This window comes from Entelurus aequoreus, linkage group LG23 (assembly GCF_033978785.1).
Source record: "Entelurus aequoreus isolate RoL-2023_Sb linkage group LG23, RoL_Eaeq_v1.1, whole genome shotgun sequence".
Lineage (NCBI taxonomy): Eukaryota > Metazoa > Chordata > Actinopteri > Syngnathiformes > Syngnathidae > Entelurus > Entelurus aequoreus.
In genome coordinates, this window is record NC_084753.1 from 34980002 (window position 1) to 34994855 (window position 14854).

At 41.1% G+C, this 14854-nt stretch overlaps 1 protein-coding gene across 1 annotated transcript; it reads right to left on the minus strand.

Annotated features, from left to right (window-relative positions):
* Nucleotides 1–3564: 3564 nt before the first annotated feature.
* On the minus strand, nucleotides 3565–6070 carry LOC133641111 (tripartite motif-containing protein 12A-like). Its single transcript, XM_062034981.1, has one exon. It carries the CDS (start codon nucleotides 5693–5695, stop codon nucleotides 4388–4390), a length of 1308 nt encoding a protein of 435 aa, XP_061890965.1. The 5' UTR covers nucleotides 5696–6070; the 3' UTR covers nucleotides 3565–4387.
* Between the last annotated feature and the right edge of the window lie 8784 nt (nucleotides 6071–14854).

The following is a 14854-nucleotide window of genomic DNA, read 5'->3' on the forward strand; positions in this document are numbered from 1 at the left end:
AGGAAGAAGGCATGGGTGGTAAAAGGTCGTAAAGTGGCTCAAAAGATTGTGGACAACTGTGTTGCATGCAGAAAAGCCAGAGCTAAAAGATGCCAGCAAATCATGAGTGACCTTCCACCTGAGCGTATAACACCAGCTAATCCCTTTGAGTTCACAACAGTGGACCTATTTGGACCTTATGAAGTGAAGGATGAAGTGAGAAAGAAAGTGAAACTCAAAGTCTGGGGAATAGTCTTCTGCTGCATGGCATCTGTCAATCCTTTCCGTGTCCGGGCCAGGTAAGGTTCCCCGTGTTGAGTCAAATTAAGCTGCATCCCAAAACTCTCTACCATCCAATATACAGAACCTATTCCAGGATAGAGATGCTCACCATAGTTACAGTCTAAGAGGAAACAACAAATTATATTTGCCTGAATTTAGAACAACTTTAAAATCAATGTGCATTTCAGTGCATGGAGTCACTCTGTGGAACAACTTAGGGGACGAGTTCAAAACCTGTTCTAACATGATTCAATTTAAAAGACTGTTTAAAGGCCTACTGAAATGAAATGTTCTTATTTAAACGGGGATAGCAGATCCATTCTATGTGTCGTACTTGATCATTTCGCGATATTGCCATATTTTTGCTGAAAGGATTTAGTAGAGAACATCGACGATAAAGTTCGCAACTTTTGGTCGCTGATAAAAAAGCCTTGCCTGTACCGGAAGTAGCGTGACGTCACAGGTTGTGGAGCTCCTCACGTCTGCACATTGTTTACAATCATGGCCACCAGCAGCGAGAGCGATTCGGACCGAGAAAGCGACGATTACCCCATTAATTTGAGCCAGGATGAAAGATTTGTGGATGAGGAAAGTGAGAGTGAAGGATTAGAGGGCAGTGGAAGCGATTAAGATAGGGAAGATGCTGTGAGGGGGGGGGGACCTGATATTCAGCTGGGAATGACTAAAACAGTAAATAAACACAAGACATATATATATATACTCTATTAGCCACAACACAACCAGGTTTATATTTAATATGCCACAAATTAATCCGCATAACAAACACCTCCACCCTCCCGTCCATATAACCCACCAATACAACTCAAACACCCGCACAACACACTCAATCCCACAGCCCAAAGTACCGTTCACCTCCGCAAAGCTCATACAGCACATATATTTCCCCAAAGTTACGTACGTGACATGCACATAGCGGCACGCACGTACGGGCAAGCGATCAAATGTTTGGAAGCCGCAGCTGCGTACTCACGGTAGCGCGTATCCAACTCAAAGTCCTCCTGGTTGTGTTGCTGCAGCCGGCCGCTAATACACCGCTTCCCACCTACAGCTTTCTTCTTTGCTGTCTTCATTGTTCATTAAACAAATTGGTGTCCCAATATGTCCGCACAATCCGTGACGTCACGCGCAGATGTCATCATACCGAGACGTTTTCAGCGGGATATTGCGCGGGAAATTTAAAATTGCACTTTACTAATCTAACCCGGTCGTATTGGCATGTATTGCAATGTTAATATTTCATCATTGATATATAAACTATCAGACTGCGTGGTCGGTAGTAGTGGCTTTCAGTAGGCCTTTAAAAAAGAAGTACTGAAGAAGTACGAGGAGGAAAGAGAGTGATGCCCTCAGCACAAAGCGATGGGAGAGAGGTGTATGGTCAGAGTGTGTTTGGGCCTGTGTGTGTGTGTGTGTGTGTGTGTGTGTGTGTGTGTGTTTTGTCTCGTCTTGTCTTGTCTCTCAGTAACAGTGGTACTATTGTATTGTTAGTGTACAGGAGCTTTTCTTGTTTTTGTTTGTATAGTATTGTTCTTGTATTATATTGTTTATGTGAAATGTGGAATGAGTGAGAGGGGTTGGGATATTATAAGCATCTGCTTCATCCAACCCCTTTTCAAGCCTTGCATAAATGTCTCTGCCAAAATGTAAAAAAAAAATGTGTGTTGTTGTATTGTGCATGTTTGAAATAAATACTTCAATTCAATTCATTTTGTTACGCAGGTGACAAAGTGCAACATGTTGAAGGGAGTGTTGCTACAAGGTCCGCACCAACAGGAACATGTCCAAATAACAGGCTGACAGCTCGTTGGGTCTTCCTGACATCACCCTCTTCATATCAAACATGAAGATGGTTTGTAGGAAGGTGTGTGACCTCCAGCTGGAGAACTGTGCTCTTGAAGCAGTGTCCAACTTCCTGCCAACCACTGTTGATCCCGCAAGAATGACCAGATGGTAGTTAGTTTTTTTTTTACTTTTACTTGAGTCATATTACTCTAAGGCAGTGGTTCTTAACCTTGTTGGAGGTACCGAACCCCACCAGTTTCATATGCGCATTCACCGAACCCTTCTTTAGGGAAAAATTAAATGTTTTTATTTTTTCAAATTCAAGACAAAGTTATATGTTTTTGGTAACAGTTTAGTATGGGGTTCATATTCTAAGTAACAAAGACTTAATTTAGAGTTATTTGGTTAGGGTTAGGGTTGGAGGATTAGGGTTATAATAAGGCCATGCCGAATAATGCATTAATAAGTACTTAATAATGACTAGTTAAGAGCCAATATGTTACTAATTTGCAAGTTAATAAGCAACTAATTAATGGTGAATATGTTCCCCATACTAAAGTGTTACCATGTTTTTTTTTACTGGTGCACAAAATGAACCGTGCATGAACATCACCTTGTTCAAACAACAAAACCAACACAGTGCATAAACCCACAACAAATTACACACTAGCAAATCAGTCTGACTTCTGCTGTTGCCGTATCCGTAATACGCAGAGAGGGAGAAGTTTTTATTTACACGATGAGTCGTGTGTGTCTTGACCTCCGCCGAACCCCTGAGCCCTAGGGTTCAATCGAACCCAGGTTAAGAACCACTGCTGTAAGGTAACGGTAGTCTGACTTGAGTACAATTTTTGCGTACTCCACTCACCACTGCAAACAAGTACTGTAGAAAGTTTAAAAGACTCCAAATGTTGCATGTATTTTATCAAAGCAAATGAGAGCAAGCAGTATTTGTTAAGGTATTTTATGAAAGTGAATTACTCCCTTCTGGGATTGTACGGTATACCGGTGCTAATAAATAGGGATGTCCGATAATATCGGATTGCAGATCTTATCGGCCAAAACATGCTTTAAAATGCAATATCGGAAATTATCGGTATTGTTTTTTTTATTATCGGTATCGTTTATTTTTTTTATTAAATCAACATAAAAAACACAAGATACACTTACAATTAGTGCACCAACCCAAAAAACCTCCCTCCCCCATTCACACTCATTCACACAAAAGGGTTGTTTCTTTCTGTTATTAATATTCTGGTTCCTACATTATATATCAATATATATCAATACAGTCTGCAAGGGATACAGTCCGTAAGCACACATGATTGTGCGTGCTGCTGGTCAACTAATATTACTTACCTTTAACAGTTATTTTTACTCATTTTCATTCATTACTAGTTTCTACGTAACTGTTTTTGTATTGTTTTACTTTATTTTTTATTGAAGAAAAGGTTTTAAATGTATTTATCTTATAGGACCTTATCTTCACCATACATGGTTGTCCAAATTAGGCATAATAATGTGTTAATTCCACGACTGTATATATCGGTATCGGTTGATATCGGTATCGGTAATTAAGAGTTGGACAATATCGGAATATCAAATATCGGGGAAAAAAAGTCATTATCGGACATCCCTAAAAATAAAATCATAACTTCCTCAATATTTATCACAGGAAAATCATACCTATATCACTGGAATCAAAGACCTGTCTGATAATACTGGTTTTATTTGAATTACTAAACAACTTGAGGGTTCCAGGTTCGATTCCCGCCATCCTAGTCACTGCCGTAGTGTCCTTGGGCAAGACACTTTACCCACCTGCTCCCAGTGCCACCCACACTGGTTTAAATGTAACTTAGATATTGGGTTTCACTATGAAAAAGCGCTATATAAAAATAATTCACAATAATTCACATACACTCGTAAACGTGTTAGCATACAAGCTGATGCTAACGACGCTAGCTTCGTTACTTTAAGATAGCGCGTACAAAATATGGATGAAAACACTCCTACAGACATCACACATGGGATGGTTTAGTAAGTAAGAATGGTTTCAGTTAAAATGTAAAAGTGTGACGTGTCTAACGTGACGTGTTTGACTAATTATTTTATGTTATAACTTCAGCCTCCGTCAGAGCTGTCGTAGCTTCCGGGTGTGACGTGTCTAACGAAGGCTGAAGTGTCGGCCTAAACTCAGCAGGCAAGACACCTTTCTTACACAACATGATTTGTCTGAACACAAGAATTTTGAACATAGTGTAGCTCCATGTAAAATATTTCTGTAAGAGCAACATGTCACCAAATCCATCACGGACAATCTTCAGTCGCAGATATTGACATCGTTGGAAATGCAAGAGTACAGTGTTATTGTCATTGTCCTGGAGAAATACTCCCAAAAACTAAAAGAAATGGGTACATCAAATGTGTCTAAAATAGTGTCTGTACAAAAGTCATGAAATGAAACCTTTCTCTTGCTAATGTCGAGACGAACTCTGAATCTCTGCTGTTTCTCTTGGATTGACAAAGGCAAGTGTACACGACCCGGGTAAATCCTTTTGTATTTCCCGTCTTGAAATCGAATGCCAGCTCTAAAAGACTCAAACATTAACCCCAGTTCCCAGTTGTTGTTGTCGCCCACATCAACATTCCAGCTGTGTGCTTCTGAGTGCACAGCAGTTACATTTAACACATGCAAGTCTTGAACACTCACTGGATTCTTCGGATGCTGCTCTTCTCTGCTTAGCTTCTGTCTGAGTTCTGGATTGCTGGTGTTTGGGTTTGGAATCACAGCACTTTGGGACACTAACGTCTTAATTTTTTCCCACATGGTGAGTGGGAGGTTGTCCAGATGTTTGTTCATGTCCAGCACAGGTCCTGGGACCAGCTTGGGCTCTTCGGGCATCTTCTGGGCTCTGGCCCTCATTTCCTTGTAGTTCTTCAAGAAGGAAACATTGCCAGCTGTTAGCAGCTTCTCTGTGCTGATAATCACACCTTGGAGAGCTTTCATGTCGCTGCTGAGACCCTCAATCTTCTCTTTCATTGTCTGACTCTTGCTTTGCTCTTCTTCTCTCACAAGAGACAATCTAGCCTCTTCCTCCTCCTCCAGAAAGTTGTGAAGCTCCTTAAAAGTCTCCTTAATCTTGCTTTCAGCCTGCTGCTTCTGGACCTGGATGTGTTCTGCTTGTTGACTGATGTCTTCTTTAGCTTTGGTAAACATTTTCAGTCTTTTTGTCATGACTTGTAGGACTTTCTGTAGATCTTCTCTGTGTTCCTTTGCAGCTTCCTCGATAGGAGAGAATCTGTGATTTTTGTGGATATTTGCATGTCTGCAAACGATGCACACAGGCTGCTGATGGTTCAAACAGAACAGTTTCAGTTCCTCCTTGTGCAACTTGCACTCTTCGCCAGTGTCCACGGAAAAAGCTTCACACACGTCCCTCAAGGCCAAGTTCGGAGGTAAATCCATGGATCTGCACTGCGTCCTACAGAGTGGACAAGAACGGTCCCTTTTCCCCTCCCACCATCGCTCCACACAGGAGCGACAGAAGCTGTGGTTGCAAGGCAGCATGACAGGGTCTTTGAAGACGTCCAAACAGGAAGGACATTGGAGAGCTTCATGGCAAGCCATTTTTCCACTGAAGACACCAGCTCCTTCCAGAAGCTTCAAACTTTTACTCAAAGCAACTGCTTGAGTTCATCCACCTCCCAGTCGAAAAGAGCCAAGTCGACTACCTGCTGTATAACATGACTGATATCGTTACGCAGGTGACAAAGTGCAACATGTCGTCATTCAACAGCTGATGGGAGTGTTGCTACAAGGTGACTGTTATGTACGGACCAACATGAACATGTCCGAATAACAGGCTGACAGGTCGTTGGGTCTTCCTGACATCACCCTCTTCATATCAAACATGAAGATGGTTTGTAGGAAGGTGTGTGACCTCCAGCTGGAGAACTGTGCTCTTGAAGCAGTGTCCAACTTCCTGCCAACCACTGTTGATCCTGCAAGAATGACCAGATAGGAGTTAGTTTTTTTTACTTTTACTTGAGTCATATTACTCTAAGGCAGTGGTTCTTAACTTTGTTGGAGGTACCGAACCCCACCAGTTTCATATGCGCATTCACCGAACCCTTCTTTAGTGGGAAATAAAATGTTTGTATTTTTTCAAATTCAAGACAAAGTTATCTGTTTTTGGTAACACTTTAGTATGGGGAACATATTCTAAGTAACAAAGACTTAATTTAGAGTTATTTGGTTAGGGTTAGGGTTGGAGGGTTAGGGCCAGGGTTAGAGGTTATAAATAGGGTTATAATAAGGCCATGCCGAATAATGCATTAATAAGTACTTAATAATGACTAGTTAAGAGCCAATATGTTACTAATTTGCATGTTAATAAGCAACTAATTAATGGTGAATATGTTCCCCATACTAAAGTGTTACCATGTTTTTTTTACTGGTGCACAAAATGAACCGTGCATGAACATCACCTTGTTCAAACAACAAAACCAACACAGTGCATAAACCCACAACAAATTACACACTAGCAAATCAGTCTGACTTCTGCTGTTGCCGTATCCGTAATACGCCGATAGGGAGAAGTTTTTATTTACACGATGAGTCGTGTGTGTCTTGACCTCCGCCGAACCCCTGAGCCCTAGGGTTCGATCGAATCCAGGCTAAGAACCACTGCTGTAAGGTAACGGTACTCTGACTTGAGTACAATTTTTGCGTACTCCACTCACCTCTGCAAACAAGTACTGTAGAAAGTTTAAAAAAAACCTCCAAATGTTGTATCTATTTTATCAAAGCAAATAAATGAGAGCAAGCAGTATTTGTTAAGGTATTTTATGAAAGTGAATTACTCCCTTCTGGGATTGTACGGTGTACCGGTGCTAATAAATAGGGATGTCTGATAATATCGGATTGTCGGTCTTATCGGCCAAAAAATGCTTTAAAATGCAATATCGGAAATTATCGGTATCGGTTTCAAAATCATCGGTATCGGTTTCAAAAAGTAAAATTTATGATTCTTTAAAACGCCGCTGTGTACACGGACGTAGGGAGAAGTACAGAGCGCCAATAAACCCTAAAGGAACTGCCTTTGTGTGCCGGCCCAGTCACATCAGTGTTTCTCACACATTCATGTATTTGTGGCGGCCCGCCACGAAATAATTAAGGCCGCCACAATTTAAAAAATTGTCCTGTCCAGCTTCTCAGGCAAATCATATAGTTGATGTAGATGCCTATATCGGCTGTTCAGATTTACTTTACAAAAGAGAAGTGTAGGATCAAGATTTTTGGAGCTCTTTGTTCAGTGGATCAGATGTTTGATGAAGCTTTGTGTCTATCTACCACCACTACTGTTTTCTGTTTATTTGTTACTGACTGTGGCAGGACACCTCTGCCTCTGTTTCACTTTATGTTGCTGGTAAATAATATGGTTGTAGTAGTAGGCTAAAGTTAAATTATTTAGTATGCATTAATTAAAGGGTCAGAGCTTTAAGAGACATTTTAGCTTTTATATTTTTATAAGATATATTTTTTGTAAGAATCACAATTAATAAATATATTTCAGTGAATAACTTATTGTTCAAATCTGTATATAAATATGTACATAAGGTGTTGTAATTATATTGTAAAATGGATGGATGGATGGATGGATGGACGTTTAAAACAAAACTGTTATTATTAATTACCGTAATTTCCGGACTATAAGCCGCACCTGACTATAAGCCGCACCAGCTAAATTTAGGGTAAAATACAGATTGCTCCATATATAAGCCGCACCCGACTATAAGCCGCAGGGTTTTGATGTGTAATTAGCGTAGTATATAGGGGTTCCTGCTACCACGGAGGGGATTGTCGGGACAGAGATGACTGTTTGGGAACGCAAAGCGTCCCATTTATTAACAATAAATCTTTCAATCATTCAATCAAACTTTCACATCTTTGACATGGCGAACAGCATTCGTGCAGAGTACAAATAATACAACGCTGCAAAGTAATACAAAGTGCTCGCCTGTACGTTATCAAAATAACCAGCCTACCGGTATTTGAAAAGTCAGTCTTTAATCATTGTGTCATCGTCTTCCTCCTGCGTACTAAAACCACAGAAATCCTCTTCGTCGGTGTCGGAGAAGAACAGGCCTTATATAAGCCGCACCCTTGTATAAGCCGCAGGGACCAGAACAAGGGGAAAAAGTAGCGGCTTATAGTCCGGAAATTACGGTAGTAAGTATACATTTTTTGAGCCTTTTTAGAGAAAATCATATCATTGTAGTAAATTATGCAAATTACTCGATGATGTCATGGTGACCACACCCATAGCCACGCCCCCACCGCCACAGGTATCTTGGCAGTTTATGGGAAACGCTGCACATAATATTTACGGCTTTTCACACACACAAGTGAATGCAAAGCATACTTGGTCAAAAGCCATACAGGTCACACTGAGGGTAGCCGTATAAACAACTTTAACACTGTTACAAATATGCACCACACTGTGAACCCACACCAAACAAGAATGACAAACACATTTCGGGAGAACATCCGCACCGTAACACAACATAAACACAACAGAACAAATACCCAGAACCCCTTGCAGCACTAACTTTTCCGAGACGCTAAAATATACACCCCCCGTCTACCCCCTATGGATCTACACAGACATTGATTTGGAACGATACCAAGTACAAGAGCTGTACATCAATATTTGTCATCATCAAAAAATATTGTAATTTTTTAATTGTTCATTAACTTAGGAAATACGTCCCTGGACACAGGAGAACTTTAATTATGACCAATGTATGACCACGTCTCTACTTGATACTGGATCCAAAATTCGTGGTATCAGCCAAAACTTATGTAAAGTATCAAACAACAGAAGAATTAGTGATTATTGCATTTTAACAGAAGTGTAGATAAAACACGTCAAAACATTCATGCCAAAATTGTTCTTTGGTTGCAATAAGAAACATATGTTTAATGCATTATATGATTTTCTGTTAGAATAAAGCCCAGAATTAATTTTGTGTAGTCCCCTTTATTTTGAAAAGTATCGAAAAGTATTAAAATACGTTTTGGAATCAGGACAACCCCACTCCCTTGGATGTCTTGTTTTTAATCATTAATCACAAGTTACAGTGTCTTTACAGGGAAACCATAAACATTAAACTGGACTTATCACTAAATCTCTTATCGTTGACCTTTGTTGTTGTTGTTGGGTGTTCCGCACCTTTGCAAATTTTAACAAGGATTTATTCTACATATTCAGTCTGTGTTTATTTACCCCTGGGTTGTCAAAACTTTTTGAATGGGGGGCCGCATTGGTCTTAAAAAGCTTGGCCGGGGGTTTTAGTAACTAATACATATATTATATATCCATCCATCCATCCATTTTCTACCGCTTGTCCCTTTTTGGGGTCATGGGGGGTGCTGGTGCCTAACTCAGCTGCATTCGGGCAGAAGGCAGTGTACACCATGGACAAGTCGCCACCTCATCGCAGAGCCAACACAGATAGACAGACAACATTCTCACACTAGGGACAATTTAGTGTTGCCAATCAACCTGTCCCCAGGTGCATGTCTTTGGAGGTGGGAGGAAGCCGGAGTACCCGGAGGGAACCCACGCAGTCACGGGGAGAACATGCAAACTCCGCACAGAAAGATCCCGAGCCCAGGATCGAACCCAGGTCCTTTGTATTGTGAGGCATACGCACTAACCCCTGTGCCACCGGGCTGCCCTATATGATTACATATTATTATAAAAATATAATGGGCGGGGCATTGCTCTGGTGTATCGTCAAATTCGTAAGACGATGGCAGCCACTCAAGGAGCCCAAAGGCTGTTCGTCACAATGGAAGATTTGGTTCGAGCTGTGGGATCACAGACTGGGGCGATTTCTGAACTGAATCGCAAGATGGATCACATCATGGAGAAGCTTTGCTGAAAAGGAAAAATTGGATATGAGAGCCAACATGGACGAATAGAACAGACAAGCCATTGTAATGTCTGCTCGCGGAAGAACAAAAATCCTAATCTACGATTTGACTCCCTCGAATGGCCTTGATGCAACAACAAGAGCAGGCTGTTCTGTAAACATCCCCCGAGGACTCTCAAAGATGGACGCTTTTGACCTCCCTCCCTCCTCAACGACACCTGGAAGTCGAACTTTGCTTGCATTGCATGCAGAACGGCCCCGGGCCTATGGACACAACACCAATACACCCAAAGACAATGGGCATATACACAAACACACTCTCCACCCCCACCCCACGCCTTCACCACCGCTTGATTTCCCTTCGGAGTGATGGAAGGCTGAGTAGCGCTTTATAGCAGCAGGCCGGCCTCCAGGGTCCCAACTCCCCCCCTCTGTTGCGAGTTGTTGTGATTATATGTAACATGTTTATGTGTGCTATGGCAAATAAGTTTTTTCCCTTGGACTCAGTCTGGACCCCCTCCTGAGGATCCAGCCTTTGACTGATATTTTTTACTCTTCCCCTCTTTCCCAATAACACCTTTTTCCCACCTTTTTTAAGGAGCTCTTAGTGGGACTGTGCCGAAAATGTAATTTCAGTTCTTATGTGTCTTGTACATGTTAAAGAATGGACAATATTAAAGCATCCTGAATCCTGAAAGTGTTTTGCATTTTTCGCATCATCCCTTGTAATGGATTTAAATGGGGTGTATTTTTTAATGTATTTGTTATCCTGATTGGACGTTTTTTTATATAATATCCACAAAGTTCAATGAGCAGGATGTGTTATGTGTGACCATGTTTGTTTGTGTGCTGGTTGAATTTTTTTGGGCACCATGACTAGGGAAGGTTGTTTGGATTGGGTCATATAAGTGTTTGCTGTGCATTGATGTACAATTAGTGGCCACTGATTTGAATTACATTTGTTGGCCACCAGGTGGAGACAAATTGGCAGGTATCAGACTGCTGATGACATCTGTATATTGTACGCCGGTGTGGAAACCCCTAAATAACACTGTTTATTTGGACACAGGTAGCAAATGTCAGTTGATAATGGAGCCACTTCAAAGTAAAAACCCACATATATAGTATAATAACAAAACAAAACAACAAGAGAGCACATAACTACATCAGGTTTTTTTTAGCAAAAAAGTAAGGTTGGGCTTCGTTGAACTGAGAAGTCATCAATTTAACGTAAAACTGGTCACTACTGTTAGAATAATTGTTTCTAAATCATCACAAAAACTTTGTGTTACATTTGAGGGCCCGGTGAGACGACAAAAGCTGTCTTTGAAACCTACCAAGAAGAAGGCTCGTAAAACTCCACTGTGTAAGGGGGAAAGCCACATGAAGGGTTTTCTGTTTTCTCTCATGTATGGTAATCAACAGAAAGATATTGTTCTAACCCAAGGACTTCAAAACGAGAGAGATAGCAGGATCTGCCCAATTTCCAGACGACCTCTTTTTGAACTATTTTACAAACTCTTTTTGAACTATTTCATGATACTCTTTTTGAACTATTTTATGGAACTCTTTTTGAACTATTTTATGGACCTGTTTTTGAACTATTTTACGAACCTTTGTCCTTTGGAAGCAGTGGTGGCCATGTGGTCGGAGAGGGTCCAAAATAAAAGAAGGAGGCGTGCAATGTTTTGGCAGCGCGTGCTGAGATACTGTGCAAGGGTACAGTGTACAGACGACTCTCCTCAATATTGAGTCCAAATTGAATTCTGTCTCTGTTGAATTCGTTGCCTCTTGTCTTGTTTAATAGATGTCATCAGTGTTTGAACCTGACAACTACCTTCATTTGCCTGACCACAACCGTATGGGAATGTTCCTTATCCATCACAGTTCGGACAATTTGCTCTTATTGGAGTGAACATTAGCCATTTGGAACGCATACTGTTACATGCAGTTTACATTGGCTTGACAACATATTTATACACTCAAATAAACATGATAAATACATTATTTATCTTGTTGCGACCATAAACATAAATATATTTTAGTGGGATTTTATGTGAAAGACCAACATGATTAATTTCCTTTCTTTCTTTCATTTATTTTAATTCACCAATAAGACACGGGTGTATTCAGTCTCTTCTCTTTGCGTGCAACTATTTGCTTAAATAAAGTTGTCTGATGATAGCTGAATGATGGACTGTTGAGTTGATGATTACCAAAGTCCACATTTGTGTAATCTAATCTCAGTGTAAATAAAGGTGTTCCGTGATATTAAGAGAATATCAGGGTGTATTGTCATGAAGTCAAAAGAACAAGTCAGACAGATGACTAATTGATAATGTTGTGGAAAAGTTTGAGGGGTACCCTGCAAAAAGTCAGTGTTCAAAAACAAGAAAAAAAATAAAAAAATTATGTGTATTTTACTTGAACTAAGGAAAATGATCTGCCAATACAACAAGAAAATTTGGCTTGTCAAGACTTTCCAAAACAAGTAAAATTAGCTAACCTCAATGAACCCCAACATACCTTAAAATAAATATATTCTCACTAATAACAAGTGCAATTTTCTTGATAGAAAAATAGATATGAGACCTTTTTTCTCAATATGTTGAAAAATATTCTTCAATTAAGTAAATGCTAGTGCCATTATCTTGACATAATGATATGCGGCCGACATTACATTTCTTGAAACCAGCAAACTTATACTAAAAACTTTTATTTTTCTTAATGGAAAGGCAACAAGGCTTGTTACTCTCGGGGTCTCCTAGCCGCTCGGGCAAATCATATTGTCTAAAAATGCATTTTTCCATCGATAACATGACATCATAGCGCCAAGTGCGTGCTCTTTCAGTCAATTAGTGCGCGAGGAATATATATATATATATAACATCTGTTTAAACTTAAAGGGAAAAGATTAGTCCATTTTATAGCACTTGTTTAATGGTTAAGAGTTTGATAGCCTAAATTATGGAACTGATAATTGATTGATTTTTTTTACAGTATGTTAATCTAAAAAGTGCTCTTTTCATAATGTTTCGAAGACCTAATGAACCTCTTTGGGTTACATGTTGTACCTTGTTGTGATGTGTACACATGAATGTTTTTGATGCAATTTCACCCGTTTATTTGACTCCAAAAAGATGCGTGTTCACAAAGTCCAATAACTGTTCAAATCCATGGGTAAAATGACCGGTTACACACACATGGAACAGAACAGAGGCTAGCTCTCGCACACCCATTCGGTGGACCCTGGTTTGAGCCCCGGCCAAATGCAGGGGCTGGACCTCAATGGGTTTAACGTATTTGCTGCAAAAGGGTCAGCAATCGACATCTTCCTGTTGTCTCCCCACCATACTTGCCAACCTTGAGACCTCCGAATTCGGAAGATTGTTGGGGGGGGGGGGGGGGGGGTGTTGAGGTGGGCGGGGTCTCTTAATCTGTCATGTTCCTGTCTCTGACCACAAACCATGGCATAGAACACCAGACAATCCACCACGGTGTCATAAGAAGTCTGCAGTAGTGACCCGCACACCCTGAAGGACCTCAGCCCTCCTTGTACGCAGCGTTTGAGTTGTGAGTCCATCCATCCATCATTCAATCCATCCATCTTCTTCCGCTTATCTGAGGTCGGGTCGCGGGGGCAGCAGCCCAAGCAGGGAAGCCCAGATTTCCCTCTCCCCAGCCACTTCGTCCAGCTCATCCCAGGGGATCCCAAGGCGTTCGCAGGCCAGCCGGGAGACATAGTCATCCCAACGTGTCCTGGGTCTTCCCCATGGCCTCCTACCGGTCGGACGTGCCCTAAACACCTCCCTAGGGAGGCGTTCGGGTGGCATCCTAACCAGATGCCCGAACCACCTCATCTGGCTCCTCTCCTGGAGGAGCAGCGGCTTTACTTTGAGCTCCAGTCCAGCTTATTGATGAGGTACACACAGGTATTTTCAAATGTGTCCACTATTTCTATTTCTGATCACTGGATGCGTGGGTCGTGGAGCCGACCGCCGGAAGTCGACGGCAAGCTCTGTGGTCTTAGCGGTGTTCAAGTACAGGTGGTTACGTGCACACCAGTCGACAGAGCCTGAGATGACTTCTGGGTATTCCTGCTCGCTCCCTTCAGACACCCGCCGCCGCACAGTCGTCCGAGAGCTTCTGCGGATGGCGGCGTTTGGAGTTTGGGGGTGTGGAGCGTGAAACAGGTCACAACACCGACGCACGGATTCCAACACGGACCGGCAGATCTGATTACACGCTAACAGGTTGAGAACATTTTATTGCAATTCTAAAAACTTTAAATGGAAAAAATGTTGATGTTTTTGAAAGCTGCTTCAACTAAACTTGCAGTGTTCCCGGAGCTTCAAGTAATTGCAAGTCTCATTCTACGTCCATCATCTGGGCATCCATTTTGTGTGTGGCTATTTTACTAACAACGTATTTTATAACTTATTTTTTTGTATACTTTCCTATTCCAGAATATTCAATCATTACAATCACACACAATAACAAGCCTCAAATGAAGCAAATATACCTTGTGTCTCAAGGCCTCGCTTTAATGGTACGCAGTATCCCTTTATGGACAGCAGAGGGCGACATTGTATATGACTTTATTGATCCCACAAGGGGGAATTGTTACTGCGTAATGTAGGGGTGTCCAAACGTTTTCCACTGAGGGCCGCACACTGAAAAATCAAAGCAAGCGGGGCCCATTTTGCATTTTTTATTTAAAAACCAATACAATATATGTATAAAAAATATACATTCAAGCCTCCACTCAGGCTTGAAATGAAAAATGTGTCATTATTCAGTATTATTATTATTATTATTATTATTATTATTATTATTATTATTCAAG

Excerpts from the sequence above, each read along its gene's own strand:
- LOC133641111 (XM_062034981.1), bottom strand. The coding sequence starts at position 5,695 with ATGGCTTGCCATGAAGCTCTCCAATGTCCTTCCTGTTTGGACGTCTTC.